This window comes from Pelobates fuscus, chromosome 3 (genome assembly GCF_036172605.1).
Source record: "Pelobates fuscus isolate aPelFus1 chromosome 3, aPelFus1.pri, whole genome shotgun sequence".
Taxonomy (NCBI): Eukaryota; Metazoa; Chordata; class Amphibia; order Anura; family Pelobatidae; genus Pelobates; species Pelobates fuscus.
The window spans coordinates 334,741,280-334,762,208 of NC_086319.1; the positions used below are offsets into that span (position 1 = coordinate 334,741,280).

The 20,929-nt window shown below is 39.7% G+C and overlaps 1 protein-coding gene across 1 annotated transcript; it reads left to right on the forward strand.

The window, feature by feature from the left end:
• Positions 1-3,839: 3,839 nt before the first annotated feature.
• On the forward strand, positions 3,840-15,364 carry MAPK6 (mitogen-activated protein kinase 6). The gene is made up of 6 exons (XM_063449050.1): positions 3,840-3,980; positions 7,808-9,060; positions 11,472-11,616; positions 13,021-13,185; positions 13,323-13,530; positions 14,094-15,364. The coding sequence occupies exons 2-6, from the start codon at positions 8,506-8,508 to the stop codon at positions 15,187-15,189; spliced, it is 2,169 nt and encodes a 722-aa protein (XP_063305120.1). The 5' UTR covers positions 3,840-3,980; positions 7,808-8,505; the 3' UTR covers positions 15,190-15,364.
• Positions 15,365-20,929: the final 5,565 nt, after the last annotated feature.

A 20,929-nucleotide genomic window follows, 5' to 3' on the forward strand; every position in this document is an offset into this window, starting at 1 on the left:
ACCAGACTCTGCATCAACTATGTAATTTTCCATGGGAGTTTTGCCATGGATCCCCCACTGGCATGCCACACTGGTTGTCCCCTTGAAACAAGTTTTCCATCACTATTGTGGCCAGAAAGAGCCCCTGTGGGTTTTAAAATTCGCCTGCCTATTGAAGTCTATGGCGGTTCGCCCGTTAGCGAACATTTGAGGAAGTTCGCGTTCGCCGTTCGCGACATCACTAATGGCCAGCATTATGGGTTTTTTTGTAATTTCAGTTACAAAAGCTCTTCTGTTTAATCAGACCAGACGAGCTAGCCTTCGCTCCCCACATTGCATCAATGAACCTAGTTCACTGGTTGTCCTTCCTTGCACCACTTTAGGTAGGTTCTAACCACTCCAGAATTTTGGAAATGCTCTGATGCTACTTGTCTAGCCATCACTATTTGGCCCTTGCCAAGGTCACTCTTTTTGCTTGCCCACTTTTTCTGCTTCCCACAAGTGAAATTCAAGAACTGACTGTTCACTTGCTGTTTCTTATTTCCCACCCCTTGAGATGTACGATTAGAATCAGGAATGTGTAATGGAAGCCAATGTTCCAAAGGGTTTCTAGAAGGTTAGTGGAGCCAAAAGTGTCAAAAGCAGAAGAGAATTTGAGAAATATTAATATAGAATTGGGCACTTCGGATTCAGCTTTCAGAGGGTCAACTCAGATCATTGTAGACACTGGTGTACATACCACGGTCACAGCTGCGACCAGGCCCGGCCCACCAGGGGGCCCGGCTGCCCTGTGACCCGGTTTGTACGCCAGTGTGGCCAGCCTCTTCTCCTCCTGGCTTCACTAGTTTCACCGGCACTCCCCTGAGTGCTCTCTGCCCAGCTCCCTCGCGTGCACCGCACTGATGCCGGAGCCGGAATATGACATCAGTGAGAATCACGGAAGCGCCTCTAGCGGCTGTCAGTGAGACAGCCACTAGAGGCTGGAGTAACCCTCTCTGAAACTGCTATGTATTCAGCTGCAGGGTCAAAACTAGAAAGACCTGGCACCCAGACCACTTCATTGAGCTGAAGTAATCTGGGTGTCTATAGTGGTCCTAAAGTGTATGTGTATCTACATGCAGTGGCGTACATACCGTGGTCGCAGGGGTCGCAGCCCTGCGACCTCTGCGACCAGGTGCCCGTCGCCATGTGTTGCGGCCTAGGCCTGCTCAGAGTAAGCACGGGGGGGGGGGGGGATTAGGGGGACCAACGGATCAATTTTCGCACCGGGGCCACATGGGTTGTGTGTACACCACTGTTTGTGGATATGTACATTTTGGTATATTTTTTTAATTCATGTTTTATTATGTCAGATATTACAATAATTGAACAAACAGAAAAGTAAAATTCATGGAGATATCATGTGACAAGGCATACATGTGACAAGAAGAAGGTGATTAAGATGACCTAAGCCTTGTGATATGAGGAAAGTAAGGTGGTTGGTAGAGTGTGTAAAATTCAAAAAGGGGATAGGTTTGCGTTCACACCAGTATCTTAACAGATAATAACAAAATAAAACATCAGCCACTAATGGTGGTATACCACTTTATCGGAAAAGGATCACAAAATGTGTTGACAGTTCTGTTATGCATTACATTTGAAAAAATAGGTATCACAGAGTTATAGGTTGTAATTGTATGTGCATTGTAAACTCAGCCTTTTATCCTCTTGAGGTTGACAAAAAAGAGCAACATTAAATTAAGAGTGTACTTGAAAACTAGTAAAAGCTAAATTCACCTTTCATGGTTATTAGTGATGTTAAGTAGAATAACATTAATGTTCCATTATTTCTGATAACATGCCGAGACCCTTAATAGAAGACAAATGTCAAGTTACATACTTTTGTTCAACTAAACTTGTAAAATTAAATTTTTTATTACATATTTAAAAGAAAATATCTTGTCACATCGTACTTTCTCTGCCTGTAGGAATTGCAACCTTTTTAAAACATTTGGTTGGATTTCAGAGGATTTATTTCAGGCCTGTCCAACCTGCGGCCCCCTAGATGTTGCTGAATTACAACTCCCATGATCCCTGGCTATCTGTTTCATTGAAAGAATCATGGGAGTTGTAGTTCAGCAACATCTGGGGGGCCGCAGTTTGGACAGGCCTAATCTAGTTGAAATTTAGCCTTAGTCAGGAATTTTTGGTGTCTATCTAGGCTAGACCTGCACAACATGTGGCCAGCTAGAAGATTTCAGGTGGCTCGTGAGGAACTACCACCAGTGCAGTGCTGTGCTTCATCGGAGCCCGCACACTTATGGTGGCCCATGCACTTAGGGTCACCCGGACGGCATGTGTCAGGAGGGGACAAGTCTAGCGCTGTGGCGCTTTAACAGCACAACTGGGCCCCTTGCTTATCAGAACCCGGCTGGGAAGAAGTTCTGTGATTCACTTCCTCCCATAGACTGGAGCTGTGTGTGAGTGGAGAGGTGGCTGTGAGGAGAGGGCCAGGCTGGGAGAGACTGGAGCCGCATGAAGGGAGCAGAGAGGAGAAGGCAGGAGAGGATGGGGTGCAGGCTGCAGACTGGACACAAGGTAAGCCACCCTCTACACTAGAGGGAGTGGGGTAAAGTGACACAAAAGGTAAGGATAGTATTAGGGAAGTAGATAGGTAGAATAGTATTCACTGAAGACTTGGTTTGTTAGTTTGTTTTTAAATGACAGTTGCAGGAGAGGATTCAGGTCTGTCAGTGTGTGTACCTGTATGCCTGTCAGTGTGCGTGCGTGTCTGTATGTCTCTCAGTGTGTGTGTGTGTGTGTGTGTGTGCCAGTCAATGTGTGTGTCCATGTATGTTGAGGGTTCTGCGCCATTCTATGACATATAACAAAAAAGATGATATTACCACAATATGAACTGTAAATATCACGATACAAACAATAAGAGTACGGTATATGGCATGACAAAATTACAAGAAACATTAACAGGCCAGGCAGTCATTGATAACCATTGACGATACCTAGGGTAAATAAAGTCAGGCTAGGGAGAGAAGTCCAGTCATAAAAGTAGCCCGTAGATTGGTCAGTGAGACATATTAGGTACAGCCGAGTATTAATTCCATACGGTATGCTATGCTATGATTGTTATCAGGTCACTGAAACCCCCGCATTGTCGTGACCAAACAAGCTGTGAAATGTAATAATAAAAGAAAATAAGAAGGAGCACAGTAACATGTCCTCTATATCAGGACATCCGGTGTCTGTGAAATCCCCATAGGAAAGCATTGATTTAATGCTTTCCTAGAGTGAGGCCGTAATGTGCTCGCCCTGCATGCGCATTAGGTTCCCCTGGCGGATGCCGTTGGAGGAGGTGGAGAGCAGAGGGATATTGGGTGAGTATATATATATATGCCGGAGGAGGGGGGAACCAGAGGGCACCCTAGTGTTAGGAATACAGATTTGAACACTGTACGAATTGTACTGTATACTATAGATTAATTTTAAATTTCAAGCTCACTTTGAATTCTCACTTTAGTAAAAATCTCCCCCCATTATCCAAGTTGAGACCAATAATTTTAAAATCTTCATAAGTGTCTTAGTTATGTCATTGCACAGGGCACTGTCTTTTTATTGTACATGTAACACCAATCTGTTATGCCCCTCTCTCCCTCCTTCCATTCATTCAGGTGGGAGCTGCCATTTTGTTCGCAAACGGTCAGCTGACTGACTGCGCGAGACGGCAGCCGCGACCGTTTGCATGAATGGCACGAGCCGGCGCTTTTTTGAAAGTGCCCGCCCGCGTGACGTCGCCATGGCTGCAATAAGGGGGGGGGAGGGGGCGTGGCCACTGACGTCCTCAGTTGTCTCGGGTTTCGCCGTGTTCCCGCCCACTCAGCTCTTAGTCCGAGTACATGGCGACTGCGGCAAGGAGCAGGCTGGCACACACAGGGCAGGCGGAGAGCGAGCTCCCTCACATCCTCAACAGAATCAGATCCCCTCTCCATATGAAGCTGCCGAGACCTGTGAGTACCCGCTCAGTGAGTGCGAGTGGCGGCTGTGAGCCGGGGGCTGGCCGCTCATTGTGTGACTGACTGACAGTCGCTACTTAACAAAGGGATCGGGGCTGGGGCTCAGCCGGTGTGAGCGCCGAGGCCGGTCTCCTGTCAGGCTGGCTGGTACTGGCCCCGGGGGGCCGGTGTGTAGCTCGCTGTGTGTGGGCTTCCTTTGTCACCGTGTGACCGGCTGCCCTGGGGGGGGGATACCGCCCTCTCTGCCCTATAATAGGGCTCATTGTGTCCCCCTATACTTCCCCTGCTTTTATTAACCCGCTCCGCAGAGCCCGCCCTCCTAACACACAGCCGCCGTGCTTTAACGGTACGCACGGCCGCCGCCACTCTGGCACAGGGGAAGGTTGTGAGGAGGTGAGAGAACACCGGGTTGACGTAGAATGCGTAACTGCCCATTCACTGCTATATAGTGCCTGCGTAGTGGCGTTTGGTGAATACGGAGCGCCGTAGAACGCTGCGGTGAGAGACGTGGGGCCGGCTGTGTGTGAGTGTAGAAGCCGGGAATGGGCGGGGCTTAGGCTGTTGTAACCAATTGTTGCTCAGCGTTCTGACACCCTCTTCTATGATTAGAATGTGGTGACGCAATGCAGACTGGGCTCATTTCCATATGTGTAGTGGGGTGACTCGGTCTCTATTATTGTGTAAGGTGGGCCAATGCAAGGCTTCACAAGGGGTACACCCCCAGCTGTGGGAAACTACACCTCCCGACATGACGTGCCTGCAGAAATTGTGGAGAAGAACACTGGGAGTCGTAGTTCTGCTACAGCTGTGGGGGTCTACCATTGCCAACCTTTAGCAGTACTGATGATGTGGACTGCATCTCCCGTAATGCAGGCAAAGCGTTATGTGAGGTGTAGTCCAAAACATCTGGAGTGCTGAAGGATGCCTACCCCTGATCTAGATGCCTTGCCAGCCTCTGCCAAGGATTGTGGTTCTTCAACAGATGTGGGTCAACCCTTTGGCCACCCAGGTCCCCAAATCATCTTTTTACATGGTTTATATTTCTTGGGTAGACTAGATGGGCCAAATGGTTCTTATTTGTCCACATTCTATGTTACGTGTCACTTTCATTGCTGGCAGTGTACAGCCCTTTAATCTGCTTTACATGGAATACTGTGTGTCTCTGTTCTGGAAATGGGATCCCTTTGTGTAGTTTAATTGATCAATGAGCAGTTTCAGGCAGTGAGCAATACCTCCCAGAGTGGGAGGGTAGGGAGAAACCCAGAGAAGTTTGTTCCTGCTGGTGACTCACATTGCCCAAATATGCAACGTGGCTGCAGTCTTAAGTCACAGAGATTTACATACAGCATGACGGCTCCCCTTGGCCAATTCATCTATTGTGATCTACTGAGCCATACCTTCAACTGCAGCAATGCCACAGCGCTTAGCTGCAATTTAGCATGGCTGCAGACTTCATGTGCATACTCGAAGTTCTCCAGCATCTGCATTGTCACTTTTCATCTTACACTCCCATGATAGATATTTCCTAGCCAAACACTTTCTAATTGCTGCAGGCACAGGGATGATTAACATTATTCTTTGTATGGGTGTGATGACAAAAAAGTGATCTATGTTTGGAAATCCCAACTGATTAGTAGCTACAAGGCTAGGCATCATTAATGTTGTCAAAGCAGCCATGGTAGCTGTATTTTAGTGTTTGACCTGGGTTAGTTGTGAAATAATTTCACCAAGTGGTAAGGAATATTCTATCCTGGTATTTTCTATCTGTGAATATGGGGTAAGCTTCAAATTTGTGCACTAATGGTGGCTGCCTTTCATAGAGCATACACCTATTGTCATATTATCAGTTGACAAAGTCCAAAACATTGGACATACTGTTTTTATTTTTTCTAATTGCATATACCAGAGATTCAAGGCTCTGTTTTGAACTTAGAATGCCTTGCTGCATACAGGTTTTTAAAGGACCACTCTAGGCAGCCAGACCACTTCAGCTCAATGAAGTGGTCTGGGTGCCAGGTCCATCTAGGTTTAACCCTGCCTGCTGTAAACATAGCAGTTTCATAGAAACTGCTATGTTTACAATAGGGTTAATCCAGCCTCTAATGGCTGGCTCATTGACAGCCGCTAGAGGCGCTTCCGCGCTTCTCACTGTGATTTTCACAGTGAGAAGATGCCAGCGTCCATAGGAAAGCATTGAGAATGCTTTCCTATGGACTGGCTGAATGCGAGCGCGGCTCCTGCCACGCATGCGCATTCAGCCGATGACGGCGATATGGAGGGGTAGAGTTCCCCACCAGGAGCTGGAGAAAGAGGTCAATTTAACCCCTTCCACCCTCTAGAGCCCGGTGGGAGGGGGGCCCTGAGGGTGGGGGCACCCTCAGGGCACTATAGTGCCAGGAAAACTAGTATGTTTTCCTGGCACTATAGTGGTCCTTTAAAGAATAGTTTATTATTTTACAGTCTACCTGTACGTAATATTTTTATTTACATAGATCTGTGGAACTGTCTAATCATAGTGAAAAATGTTTGATTGGACATGCCTATTGTGATGGGTACATTATTTTCCTTTTGACTTTTTTGTTTTAAGGCTCTATACAGCAATTCAGTACTATAGTTTAATCATAAAACCTTTGTTTACGATATTCACACAAGTAGCAAAGTTATTTTGAAGCTCTTTTGCCTTATATTGTACTATATGATGTGTTTATTCACCAATCAGCAAACTGTCATTAAGAATAAAAACTGCTACGTTCAGGCACATTTCTGATTGGAAGCTCAAATTTGCAGATCGTTATAGTTTGGCTATTTTTTGCTTATATTTTTTGGATTTAAGTTTTTGACTTGAGCTTTTTTGTTTGGTGCAAAGTACTTCTGCATTAGTAAAGTTATTCTGGGCTAAGAAAAGTCTCTCATTGCTAGATTGGCAAGTTATGCCATTTGCATCTTTCTACAAAGGAAACATGACCGAATTAAGGATGTTTACAGTGTTTATTTCCTGTCGCTACTTGTTTTAGATATGCTAGATTTACCTGTGTGCGATTTTGTTTTTTGCTGTTGCACCCACAGAAGGAAAGTTGTGTGTGGCCCTTAACATTTAAGTTAGATAAATACACTATACTTTGAAACTGGCATTTGTTGGTGTAAGCAATGAATGTGTATCGAATATAATCATTTATTGTTTATCACATTTTTTACGCTGGTAAATCTAGCATATAGTAACAAATATGATCTATTTCCAAAATCACTTGGAAATGCTTGGGTTTTTTGTTTTGTTTATGGTGAGTGGTTGAAACTGTCACTTGCACTTTTCTGAAAGAGAATCATAAATACCATTGGCATGGCAAGGTGCCACTCATGTTCAGTACAAAGCCTAATCATAATTAGGAGAGTATGCACTCACTCATTTGGTCTATTAAAGCCATGATGTCAGTGCGAAGTCAGACTGTGTGTTTTCTAGAAGCACTGCTGTTGGGTTGTTTATTTTCATCCCTAAACAATGGTTTTTACAATGCAATACAGTACACGTCATTGCAAGCTTTTTTTGTAACTACCAGACACTTTTTACGGTTAATGCTTACTTAAGATAACAGTGGAAGTTGTATACAGAGGAAGATGGCTCCACCTGCTGAAAAAACACAGGCAAGTTCAAATATAGCTGTAGGAAATGGACACTGGATGCTTTTATTTTTGGTGAATGCCTGATATGTAATGTAAGAAAATAATATTTTTACATATTTTGTACTGGGATTGTAAGCTGTAATGGGACATTTTAGATGGTTGAATCAATTATTTACTTCTAATTTCTCTTTTCTTTTCTTTAGGTTTTTTGAGTGTAAGATGGATGGCAGCTTTGATTGTGATTGTGGTGAGCTGGAGCCACCTGATCATTAACAGAAGGTTGCACCTTTAAATCAAGTTCTGCCACGGTTTCCTCTTCAACTGCACTGTATTCAAACAACAAATTTAAAATAATTTATAGTGCTTACCAGCACCATAGAATGACGCTGCTCAGGACCAGTTCAACACTGAATGTATCTGCACTGTGAGGAGGATGTTAATAAAAGCCTATTTTGCGCATATTTATTCACATTTTTGTTAAATGTTAAATTTTTTTGCACACTAGAGTTAAGTGCATAGTATGTCATTTCATTCCGTTCAAGTTTCCTTGAGTGTTTTTGTTGATGTCTGCTAGAATGCTGCATCCTGTGTGAACTATGAATACTTCAATTTTCTTACCCTCCAAATTGCTTTGCATTGGGGTTGTTGTTTGTGGGATACACCAGGCCTGGTTGGCTGATGATATGCAATGAAAATAGGAAGAATCAATCCAAAAGAAGAATTTAGTTTTTGTTTTGTTTGTCTATTTTTATTTTTATTTTTTTAATTTTATTTTTCTCCCACTATTTTTTTTGGATTGTTTCTCTTTATGAAATCTTTTCTTGAAATACCAGCATTGGTTTTTTTCTCAAACGTTTAGTTAGAACTAAAAGTTTGAGAAGAAGGAAGTGAAGTCACCAAAATGGCAGAAAAATTTGAAAGCCTCATGAACATTCATGGTTTCGACTTGGGCTCTCGCTATATGGACTTAAAACCCCTTGGCTATGGTGGGAATGGCTTAGTTTTTTCTGCTGTTGATAATGACTGTGATAAGCGGGTGGCTGTCAAAAAAATTGTTCTGACAGATCCTCAGAGCGTCAAGCACGCTTTGCGTGAAATTAAAATTATCCGGAGACTTGACCATGAAAACATCGTGAAGGTTTTTGAAATTCTTGGTCCCAATGGATGTTGCCTAACTGATGATGTGGGCTCCCTAACTGAGCTGAACTGTGTTTACATCGTTCAAGAGTACATGGAGACTGATCTGTCCAAGCTCCTAGAGCAAGGCCCATTGCGAGAAGAACATGCCAGGCTTTTCATGTATCAGCTGTTGCGTGGACTTAAATATATCCACTCTGCCAATGTGCTGCACAGAGATCTGAAGCCAGCAAACCTTTTCATTAACACCGAAGATTTGGTGGTGAGGATTGGAGATTTTGGCCTAGCACGTATTATGGATCCCCATTATTCCCATAAGGTTAGTAATGAAATGTTACACCAAACACAATTGCATCTGAATGCGTGCCAGTTCTGCTCAGTGCATTGAAGAATTCTGTGGCAAACAGAAGCAGTAAAATTATGTATCTGTAATTTATTGTTTAATGTTGCCTTATCTTAATACCCAGTGGCTTTAAAATGTTTTTTGTGTAGATATTAATTTTCTCAAACTTGCTACAGTTTTCTCTTAAAAGATAATTTAAAGCACCACAACAACTTTAGCTAATAGAAGGGGTATTTATGTGTGAGCGTGCCAATGCTGTCTTGCTGTTTAGTTGTCTGGCATGCTTATACAGCCCTAGCCACACCTGCCCTTGCTGAAATTCACACCGCCTCCCTGCACACTTCCTGAAACGTCTTTGTTTTCAGTTTTTGTTTTCATTAATTTGTTTATCTTGGCTTCCATTGTTTGATTTAGAATGTTCTGTCTCCTGTTCTGTTAACAGCATGCAACAACATTTTTGCTTGTGATTACATTTCAATTAACAGAGCAGGAAATACAAACTTTTAAAGTAAACACCCTGTGCTGCAAGATCAAATTGAAAATTAACCATTTTTTCATGGAGGCTGTGAGTCAGAGCCAGAGGATGTCTGGCTAGGATATCATAAACCATGTCACTTAAAGGAATACTCAACTGCCCAAATATAAAAATGTAGTAGTAGGTATAAAAAAAAAAAAAAAAAAACATGCATGCATTTACTTATGCATTTTTTTTTTTTTAATTGGGTATCTCTAAAACGGCATGCAGTATCTGTTGTCTGCTGCCTTAGCAAGCCCTCCCATTCTTGCCCAGCCCAGACTTTCTGTGGCTATCCAACCAGACTACCTAAGGCAGCTCAGTTGAGAAGTCTTTGCAAGGCTCTCTGGGCTACATGGCCTGCCTATTGAATTTAGCTCCACTAAACTACCAGGACTGGTTGTTCAATTGACAGCCAGGGGAGTATAACAAGGTTAATTTATAAAAGTGCTAATTTCTATTGAATTCAGCACATTTTGTAAAATAAAATGAAAGAGGACACTTTTCTCACACACAGCATTTCAGCAAGATAAAGTCCTCTAGTTGTTCAGTGTCCTATTAACTCCGAAATGGCAGATAAATTGAGCAGTGAGACTGGATGGGCATGATCTTAACAAGAAATTGCTTTATTAAAGGAACACTATAGTCACCTGAACAACTTCAGCTTAATGAGGTTGTTCAGGTGAGAAATATAGCTCCCTGCAGCCTTTCTCATGTAAACACTATTTTCTGATACATTTACATTGATACATTTGTTTAAGATTCTTAATCTAATGTTTGAGTGCAGTCATTATTACCCTTACTAACTGCAACAAGGCAGTTTTTAAGGCTGTCCCAAGGTCTAAAAAGAAACATTCATTATTTTTATTATATAGCGGCACTGCGATTTTATATATTTTTGTTCTTTATGCACTATATAACCAACATTATTCCTGAAAATGCTTATATTTTGGCCTGGATTTCCTTTTAAAGTTGTCAGAATTAAGTTCTAAATAACTAGAACTTCTGGGATTTATTGAGTTGTTTACACATCCTGTTGTACTTGTTAATTACTGCACCATCTCAGTGGGGATTTCTATTGCTGCATCAGTAGTTATCCAAGAACACACTGCCAGTGCCTCCTTGTTTTGAGTTTTAGTTTTTCCTTTTTTAATGAACACATTACCGTATTTAGGAGTGTTTAAATATAGTCTTCCTATCTGAAATAATTAAAAAATACATCCATCTCTTCAGTATCTCTCCTCATGAGCTTGTCTGCTTCTGATATTAGAACATGCAGTCTTAAAGCTGAGGGAATCCCTCTAAGGCTGCGTATGTTGCAAAGACATTCCCTCAATACTGTACTAAATTCAGTCCAGTGTACTTGGAGGATTTCTTACTGAGACAATAGTATGCTGGTTGTCATGGCAACTCTCCTAGATGATGCTGTCTAGAGTCCATTACATTGATATAGGAGACTAAATCGAGTTCTAGTGTAACTTTACATCATGGGAATGCCGCCAAACAGCATCATACGTTGAAATAATTAGGGTGCTTACAGGAAGCTACATGACATTTCTAGTAATCATGAAGTCAAATACCTACTTTTTTTTTTTTTTGTTATAGCAGTATCCTGTTATACAATTAAGTGCAATAACATTATCTATATTGCTTTTGATCATTACTATGAATAGTACAGTAATATCTGACAATGCTTTTATAGTTTATAAATGCATACATTCATAGAAACTGCATATTACAAATAATGGGGGGAAAAGAGATGCATTTTGCTATGCTAACAATATTCTGCAATTCATGTGGTCACTTGAAGTGTTCGTTTTAATGCTATAAAAATGCCATTTTACATCCCTTAATATACATATTGTTTCTCTAGGGACATCTTTCCGAAGGACTTGTTACAAAATGGTACAGATCTCCTCGTCTTTTACTTTCTCCCAATAATTACACTAAAGCAATTGACATGTGGGCTGCTGGATGCATATTTGCTGAAATGCTAACTGGGAAAACACTTTTTGCAGGTATGTAAAGACCCAATTAATAATTGGAAAACACAAAAATGGATAGGCGCTAAGAAAACAATGGACTAGACTTAGGCAGCAAACACTGGGTATAGGGGATACCCTCAAACCCTAAAAATGGACAGCATAAAATACATGAAAACAGGCTGCGCCAAAAGTTATAAAACAATAAAATATGATAAAAAATATATATATAAAAGTCCACATTTTCACCGTCCAAATATCACAATCCCAGCTGTTTCTAGATTCTTGGAGAATGTTGGTTCTTGGTTAAGGTGCTTGCAAATATATATGTAGGGAGACGCAATGTGACAAATAATAGTGCAGACTGTTTTGGCAGGAAAATAGGACTCACAACAGTAGCACTCCCAAGTAAGATTGCTTGCAGCGGTACAATCCTCACTGGTGGATATAACTTATGAGGCGAATATCTCTATGCAGATAGACATATGAAAGAAAAAGAAAATATCCAATAGTGCTCACTGTAAACATAAATGTGATGCAGTACAAAATTGTATGATCCTCACGTTTTGATAGACTGTTAAGACGCTCAAATATCAGCGCATAGGTGGTATAAGCCCCACCAGGGATATGTTGGTAAATAGTTGTCAGATCTGAAGTTAGGTGTGCCCAGGAACAAATAACATTTTAAAATTGCATACAAAGTGTAATAAATGGCACATCACAATAAAGTGAATTAAAACCAATTATACTTCAATGCTTATAAGAGAGAAAACATAAATGTTTCAATATTGCACAATGCGTTTCACCAATAAAGGGTTTTTCAAGTGTAAGCAGTATTGCAGTATTGCACTATTGCTCATGCAGTAGAGTATAGTAGTGATGACAGCACCTGGCAGCTGATGTTGACAGGAGCTGACGAAGTATGGTGGCAGAATGACTTTACCTTTGGTGCCAAAAAGACACCCTTTGACCTCTTGGTCACATGTTATGTACAGTATTTGATTATGAAAGATCAAATATTGTACATTAAGAATGGCTTTTCATAATTAAATATTGTACATAATGTGACTTTAAGTCAATGAATTACTTTTGTTTTTAGTGAGTTAACTAAAATGGAGGCAAATTAAATACCTTTTAAATTATTTTTTTTTCTTTTTTAATGCTTTACAGATCCTCCTTTTGTTGTATATTATGGTAAACTAGTTTTTCAATTTGCTGTAGCAGATTAAACACATATCTAAATTGCATTTATTCCCAGAGAAACAATTTGAATATTTGTTCTTTTTTATATTATGCAAACCAAGTATACTCTTAAACTCACATGTGTTTTAATAAAAACTTCCAAAGGAGAATGTGCGTTCATTGGTGATTGTGAATACTCAAAAATAGCCAACTATCCTTGTTACATCTGTTGTTTTTTTATTTATTTAACCATTTAAGGTGCTCATGAGCTTGAACAGATGCAGCTGATTCTCGAATCAATTCCAGTTGTACATGAAGAAGACCGACAGGAGCTCCTCAATGTAATCCCAGTTTACATCAAAAAAGATATGACCGAGCCACATAAGCCTCTAACACAATTACTTCCAGGCATCAGTGCTGAAGGTAAATGTTTAACACAGAAGAAAACCAAGTCACAAACCTGCGTTCATTTATTCAATCTGCCGTTACTTTTTTTTTTTTTTTTTGTGCAAATTGTAAGCTGATGTTTATTTCTGCATTTTTTTGTTTTCTTTAATTAGCACTGGATTTCCTTGAACAAATTTTGACCTTCAGTCCTATGGATAGACTTACAGCAGAAGAAGCTTTGTCTCACCCATACATGAGCATGTATTCCTTCCCAACCGATGAGCCTATTTCCAGCCATCCATTTCACATTGAAGACGAAGTGGATGATATCTTGTTAATGGATGACAGTCACAGTCACAGCCACATATATACCTGGGAAAGGTAATGCACACATTTCTACCATATCTGAGGTTTGCAGCAATTGTGACTAGTCTGTTATATATCGAACTGGTGCTACTATATAGCATTACATTGTTTTTGCAAACAACAAAACTTTGTGTGTGTTTCACTGCTCCTGCACCACTTGGAGTAGCTATGTTGAAATTCTGCTAAAATCCTGTGATCCGTGAAATTCTGTGTGTGAAGGAAGCTAATATGAACCCTATTGTGATGACTGCATATCTTAGCCAGATCTTAATGCCATTGAAGAAAAATAAGATTTCCCCACAAAATCCACACCGTGGGATATATTTACTAAACTGTGGGTTGTAGTTAATTTACAAGGGAATTGCCTAATTCACAATCCTTATTTTCCTTTTCCTAACCCCTGCTGTCTGTCTAAAATTTGCTTCTTTTTTTTTTTTTGGCGCCTAGATTGCGCATTGAGGTATCTTATTTCTTAAAGTTAAATTGTGGTATAAGGAGCGTGTTGCATTCTCCCGTTTGCCTTTTGTTGACCTCTGTAACTAGTCATACGAGATTAAAAGTTCTGTAATGTCTTACAGATTCCATGAATGCCAGTTTTCAGACCACGATTGGGCTATACATAATAATTTTGAAGCTGAAGAGGTTCAGCGCGACCCAAGGGCTCTCTCTGATGGCAGTGATGAAGAAGAGGTTCAAGTAGATCCTCGCAAATACCTAGATGGCGACCGTGAAAAATACCTGGAAGATCCTGCATTTGATCCATACTTTTCTCCTGAGCCTTGCTGGCAATACCCAGACTATCATGAAAACAAATATTGTGATCTGGAATGTAGCCACACTTGTAATTATAAATCAAGGGCATCATCTTATCTAGATAACTTAGTTTGGAGAGAGAGTGAAGTTAACCATTATTATGAGCCAAAACTTATTATAGATCTTTCTAACTGGAAGGAGCAAAGTAAGGAGAAGGCAGATAAAAAGGGCAAATCTAAATGTGAAAGAAATGGGTTAGTGAAAGCTCAGTTAGCACTTGTAGATGCTTCACAGCAGAAGGTAGAGAAGGAAAGGGAAAGACAGCCCCAGTTTGATTTTGATTCCTTTATAGCTGGTACAATTGAGCTCAGCTTGCAACACGATTCTCCTAGTGTTGACAAACTGAATGATTTGAATAGCTCCATGACACAACTTGAATTAAAAACCATGCTGTCTAAGTCTGTAAGTCGGGAAAAGCAGGAAAAAGGAATGGCCAACCTAGCACAATTAGGTGCCTTAACCCAAACTTCTTGGGACAGTCAACTTGTAAATGGTGAAGACTGCTTTCTGATAGACCAGTTTTGTTGTGAAGTTAGGAAAGATGATCATGTTGAAAAGGAAAAGCCTTATACAAGTTACCTTGATGATTTTTTCAGCAAGAAAATGGAGGCAGAAGTGTTAGAAACTGAGCCAGTAGATGATCCAAAGCTGGGGGGTAAAGAAAATGAAGAAGGCATACTGAGCTTTAGTGGGGATATCCTTCTTAATAAGCAGCTTGATTGCATAGGTATTCCTCAGTTTCACAACCCTGTTGGCTCACCCCTTAAATCAATACAAGCTACATTTGTACCTTCGGCCCTAAAATCGTCCCCTCAAATTCCTCACAAAACCTATAGCAGCATTCTGAAACATCTAAACTAAACACTTTTTTTTATTTATTATTTTTTTGTCTACCCTCCATGTCTTTTTATTTTTTCTTCTTTCTTTTTTTACTTGAATTGTAATTTTAGTATGTATTTAGTTTAGGTTTTTTTTTATGAGAAATACTTTCTACACATTAATTTTAAACTGGCATGGCATTTGCACACAAGAAAAACACAACAAATGCAAAATGTGGGCAGAGACAGGATAAATGCACTAAACGAAGATTAAGAAAATCAATTTAATATGTTTTCCAAACTTTATCGATCTTGCCTTGGTATTAACACAGTGAGACATTACTTAATTGCATGTAACTGTCAGGGGTAGTTTTACATTTTATTTTGCTCTAAACTTAAAAACATTGTTTAATTTTTTTTTTATATCCATTTCTTAAACACATGGTACCAGCAGCAACTGAAGAATGCAGATTTTGGTATGCATGTGTTATCTACCTCAAGGTAACAGCAGTATGTGGCCACTTGTTTAGCCACTTGTAGTGCTATTCATCATGCACCCTTTTAAGCCAGCATTATTCTTCATAGATCTTCTTAAATGAGAACGTCGCAAAAATATTTATAAATGTTCTGGATTGCATCCTCTGTAGTGGAGTATTTAATATGCAGTATTTTTTTTTTATTTATTATCATCTAGAAATAGTCTATTTAAAGTCATCAATTTTTTGTAATACATTTAGAGAACTGTTTAGAACTATAGTTTATGGTCTGCATTGTCACGTGTTTATCCTGCATATAATGGGCTTTTAGCCTGATCTTCACTCCCTTTATATACCAAGCCCAAAATATTTTCATTTCAAGGAAAGTTCTCACTGTGTATAGGAATTTGTATTTTCAAAGTGCTTGACCTATCTTCTATGAAACAAATAGGAACAGCTTTAATATAAAAAAATAAAAGTTAAACCTTTTTTTTTTTTTTTTTTTTTTTTGTAATGCTAAAAAAAGCGTGCATGGAAAGTAATTATGGTACAACATTTACTGTAAGTTTAAGGTTGTGTATGTTAGACTTTTTAATTTTCTTTTTCTTTGACTTTTACTGTATGTTTTTACTGAATTTTGTTTCACGCCTGCATGAAAATATAGCATGTAGTATCTCAATTCTCTGGAAAAAATGAATTTTGCATACTATTTATGTACTATTGGTTCCCCTATTTAAAAAGAAATAAAATTTAAGGCCAGCAAAGTATTCTAGCTTCTTGCATCTGTTTGTGACAATCTGTGCATGTAATGGTGGATAATATTTAGAAAACCTTTTTAATGTGAAGCTTTTTTTCTTTTCTAAAGAGTGATGTAAATTTAATTAAGGGGCATTGTGCCAGAAAAATGTGGTTAGCCTTACTCTGACATGTAGATTTTGGGGGCGAAAACTAAACAGTGGAGGTGTTACATACAAAGGTATTTGTTGGTTTTATTTATATATATATATATATATATATATATAAAAAATTTATTAGTAGTAAATCATCTACTTGATGCGAATATTCTGTACATTTAAAGGTTTTGATAAAGGTAACAATATCCACACAAATCTGGCATTAAAGTGGCACTGTTAATGCTCCCAATACATATTTATAGAATCTTTATGAAATACTAATTATGACCGTTTTGGAATTTCACTGAAATTCCAACCCAGTCAAGCCTAAATGTCAATTCCTGCAGCCGTCATCAGCAACTGCAGATGGCTAGCTTTGTCTATGGAGGATCTCACAGGATCCCCCATAGATCTCAATGCTGTACAGCCGTGATGTCCGCACCGAGGAGGCCTAGACCAAGATGGCGGAGCCGATGACTGACTGCATTGTTCAGGTATGTTAAAAAAAAATTTTTTTTTATTTGGCAAAGCCCCCGAATAGTGACAGGGCTGCTTTAACTGAACATACTGATAGCAATCACTCTCAGGCAGCAAGTACATGCTAGGATCACTGAGATCCCAGCATGTACAGTGCTGTTACTGATAGGAGCGTGATTTAATTACAGTAATCACTCCTATTCCTCTTTCAGCCAGCCCAGTACATTACTGTAGATTAGACTATCCTCAACTCAACCTGGTTTCAGCTGAGCTCCGCATGTGGGGGACTTACAAAAATGCTTGATGTTAGAAAATAACATGAATGGTTGGCTGGCAGCTAGAATTTCTTGATGCAGAAGACAGCATGTGGTGACTGGGAGAGGTGAGTAAGTTATCAGTAAATTACAAGGCTGATACAGATCATCAGTAAAATGCTAAATATTGGCTCTAATAATCGGCAGAAACGATAATAGGTATATCCTTAATGGAAATATCTGTGTGTGTGTATATGTATGTATAATCTGTTTAATAGTTTGAAGTACATAGTCGTAATAAACAAAGAAAACATCTGCTACAGAATGGCAGAGTATTGTCAAAGTGAAAACTATTTCGTTTTTTTTTTCTTCTATGACAAAAAATATTACTTTTAAGGGAAACTTTCGTCACCATAACATAATCTATATTAAGTTGTTATGGTGATGGGAGGCCGCAGGCACACTCTTACTTTAACGGGTTATACCATTCTCGAACGGTTTAAGTAGTCGTCAAACGTGAAAAGCCTAAGACATGGCATTTTATTGCTGTCAGTAATAAGCTTTCACTTGTGTTAAATGATTTCTCAATTTTCTGAAAATAATGAGGATCTAATCAAACTGTTCCTGAAAACAAAATGTGTTACTGCCCTACCAACATTTTATTTATATATTATAAACAACAGATTGATGTAATCAGGGACTGACAGCTTGATTTACGTGTACCAAAACTAGCAGAAATCTTCCAATCTGTCTATTGTGGTGTTCGACACATACACACAAAAAATATAATAAATATCTAAATTGCCATTACTGTGACATAACTTGTTCCTAGCCACTGAGTAGTAAGTTGGTAAAGTAGTGTCTGAAATAACAGTTCACAAAGGTCTTATATTTCACGAAGGATAATATATCCTATATATGAAAGTTTTCGGATACAATTTTGTTACAAATTTACAAAAGAGGAAATAAAGAAAAATCTTGGCAATATGGGAACAAGCGGATGTCTGGTCATATGTGTATTGTCAACATGTAGATGGTACTGCAATCCAATGGTGTTAACAAGGTTACTGAGAGAGGTAGTATAGATGGAGTATAAAGCATGACCAAGAACAGAGTCCTGGGAACCACCAACTGAAACAGGCAGCTGGGTAGAGGTGGCACCAGAAAAGAGTCTCTTAATGAGCATTCTGAAATATAGGAAGAACCAGGCAAGCATAGTGTTTGAAGGAGAGAGTAGTCGGCAGTATCAAAGGCAGCAGAGAGGTCGAGGGAGTAATAACCTTTAGATTTAGCAGTGATTAAGTCATTGGTCACTTTGGTAAGGGCGGTTTCAGCAGAATGGAGTAGAATAGAAAGTTTTGGGTGTGAAAAGTGTGTCCATTTTATTTTACATAAAGTGTATATTCAGATAGAAATATATAAATCTGCTCAATGTACAACTCGTGTATTTTAAATCAATTAACCACCTCTTTATTTCAGCACCAGGAGAATCTCCTCACTGCAGCAGCATCCTCATATAGAGTCATTATGGATGACTTTTGTGCAATTCACAAACAGTACTTCTCACTGAGAAGCACTGAAACCATTTCTAAGCACACAAGGCAGGAAACCATCCTGAATTTCTGCAAAACGTGAAAACTGCTCTGTACACTGAAAACATAAAACTAAATATAGAGCCGTGGTTCGAAAGGGGAAAAAAAGCAACAACCAAAAAAACTAAAACCTTACTAATTACTAAATAATGGACTGGTAGGGGTGCCTTGAGGACTGGTTTGGGAACCGCTGATATAGAGGGTTGGTTATTTTTATATATATATATATATACACATATACACACACGCACACACACATAATTACATTGTGGATAGAGAAATATACTTCTGCCCGATACATTCAGTGTATGTGATTCAGTTATATCAATTTGAGATCAATATCACATCAAGAGGTGATTATAGCAAGTACACCTATTCTGCAAAGTAATTCGGAATAAAACACTTGTATCATCTTTCATTCTATAAAATAGTGGATCAAAATATATGGGAACATCCTCTATTAATATGACACCATGTTCAAAGTCACTGAGATTACATGTTTTCCATTCATGTCTGTTGAACAAGCATGTTTTATACACTCGATTTCCTCCCTTAGATGTATTGTGTTGACAAACTAATGTACTTAAAAGGACACGCATCACTTGACAATCATTTTTTTTTTTAAATCCGCAATCAAAACCCACACTTTTAAACAAATAAATATACAAATCTAAATACAGCAATAAAAACTTTGAAAAGCAGGTCATAAACCTTTATAAACTTACTATAAACTTGGTCAGTTTGCATTTGTGGGCACATCTCTCAGCAAGGGGTGTTTTTTCAGCCTCCCCCGTCCTACCTACACATCTCCATTTTAAACCAGCCCACTAATGACAGATATAAGGTATCTTGCAGTAGCAGGAGAGAGAAACCAACACTGGAGCCTAGTCACCATAAATCATACTGATTAGACTCAATTTTTTCTCCCCCCCTGGTGATGTTACAAAGAAAAGAGATCTAACCAGACATGAGCAACTCGATCAGGCACGCACAATGCAATTTTACAGCATTTGTATGGATAGGACACTTATTGATTAGATCCATGTCTCCCTTGGAGTGGGTGTGGAAAGCATAAGAAGCAGGTAAATATGGGGGGAACAAAAATCATATTTATCTGCTAAAACTTTTGATGACACAGTTGTCTCAAAGTGATATGTGTCTCTTTAATAAAATGGCCACTGTTATTTTTCTACAATATATGGTTGTAACTTTTTTTTTTTTTTTTACCTAGGTTAGGTATTTAAAAATAAATAGATAATCCTTTATACACTTTAAATCTAGTTTAAACTTTAGCATCCTGTAATTTAATGTGTTGTATCTGCTTGTTACAGCAGCACCTTTATCAACTGTGCAAGTTCAGTGAATGCAACCTTCCTGTTGGATGGATAGATAGGTAGATCGAACAACCTGCATGTTAAAGGACCACTCTAGGCACCCAGACCACTTCAGCTTAATGAGGTGGTCTGGGTGCCAGGTCCTTCTAGGGTTAACCCATTTTTTCATAAACATAGCAGTTTCAGAGAAACTGCTATGTTTATGAATGGGTTAAGCCTTCCCCCTATGTCCTCTAGTGGCTGTCTCATTGACAGCCGCTAGAGGCGCTTGCGTGCTTGTCACTGTGATTTTCACAGTGAGAGCACGCCAGCGTCCATAGGAAAGCATTATGAATGCTTTCCTATGTGACCGGCTGAATGCGCGCGCAGCTCTTGCCGCGCATGCGCATTCAGCCGACAGGGAGGAGGAGAGCAGGAGGAGAGCTCTCCGCCCAGCGCTGGAAAAAGGTAAGATTTAACTCCTTTCCCCTTTCCAGAGCCGGGCGGGAGGGGGTCCCTGAGGGTGGGGGCACCCTCAGGGCACTCTAGTGCCAGGAAAACGAGTATGTTTTCCTGGCACTAGAGTGGTCCTTTAACCCCTTAAGGACACATGACATGTGTGACATGTCATGATTCCCTTTTATTCCAGAAGTTTGGTCCTTAAGGGGTTAAATATGTCTGTACTGTGTAACAAAATATACAATCTGTCAATAGCAAGACAGATGTGCTGTTTAATTACGATTTTGTATTTTTTGGGGGAGCTGCAAATATGGGGGAT

Coding starts and splice junctions, on each gene's coding strand:
- MAPK6 (XM_063449050.1), top strand. CDS start 8,506: ATGGCAGAAAAATTTGAAAGCCTCATGAACATTCATGGTTTCGACTTG. Junction 9,061..11,471: donor ATCCCCATTATTCCCATAAG/GTTAGTAATGAA, acceptor TTGTTTCTCTAG/GGACATCTTTCCGAAGGACT. Junction 11,617..13,020: donor TGGGAAAACACTTTTTGCAG/GTATGTAAAGAC, acceptor TAACCATTTAAG/GTGCTCATGAGCTTGAACAG.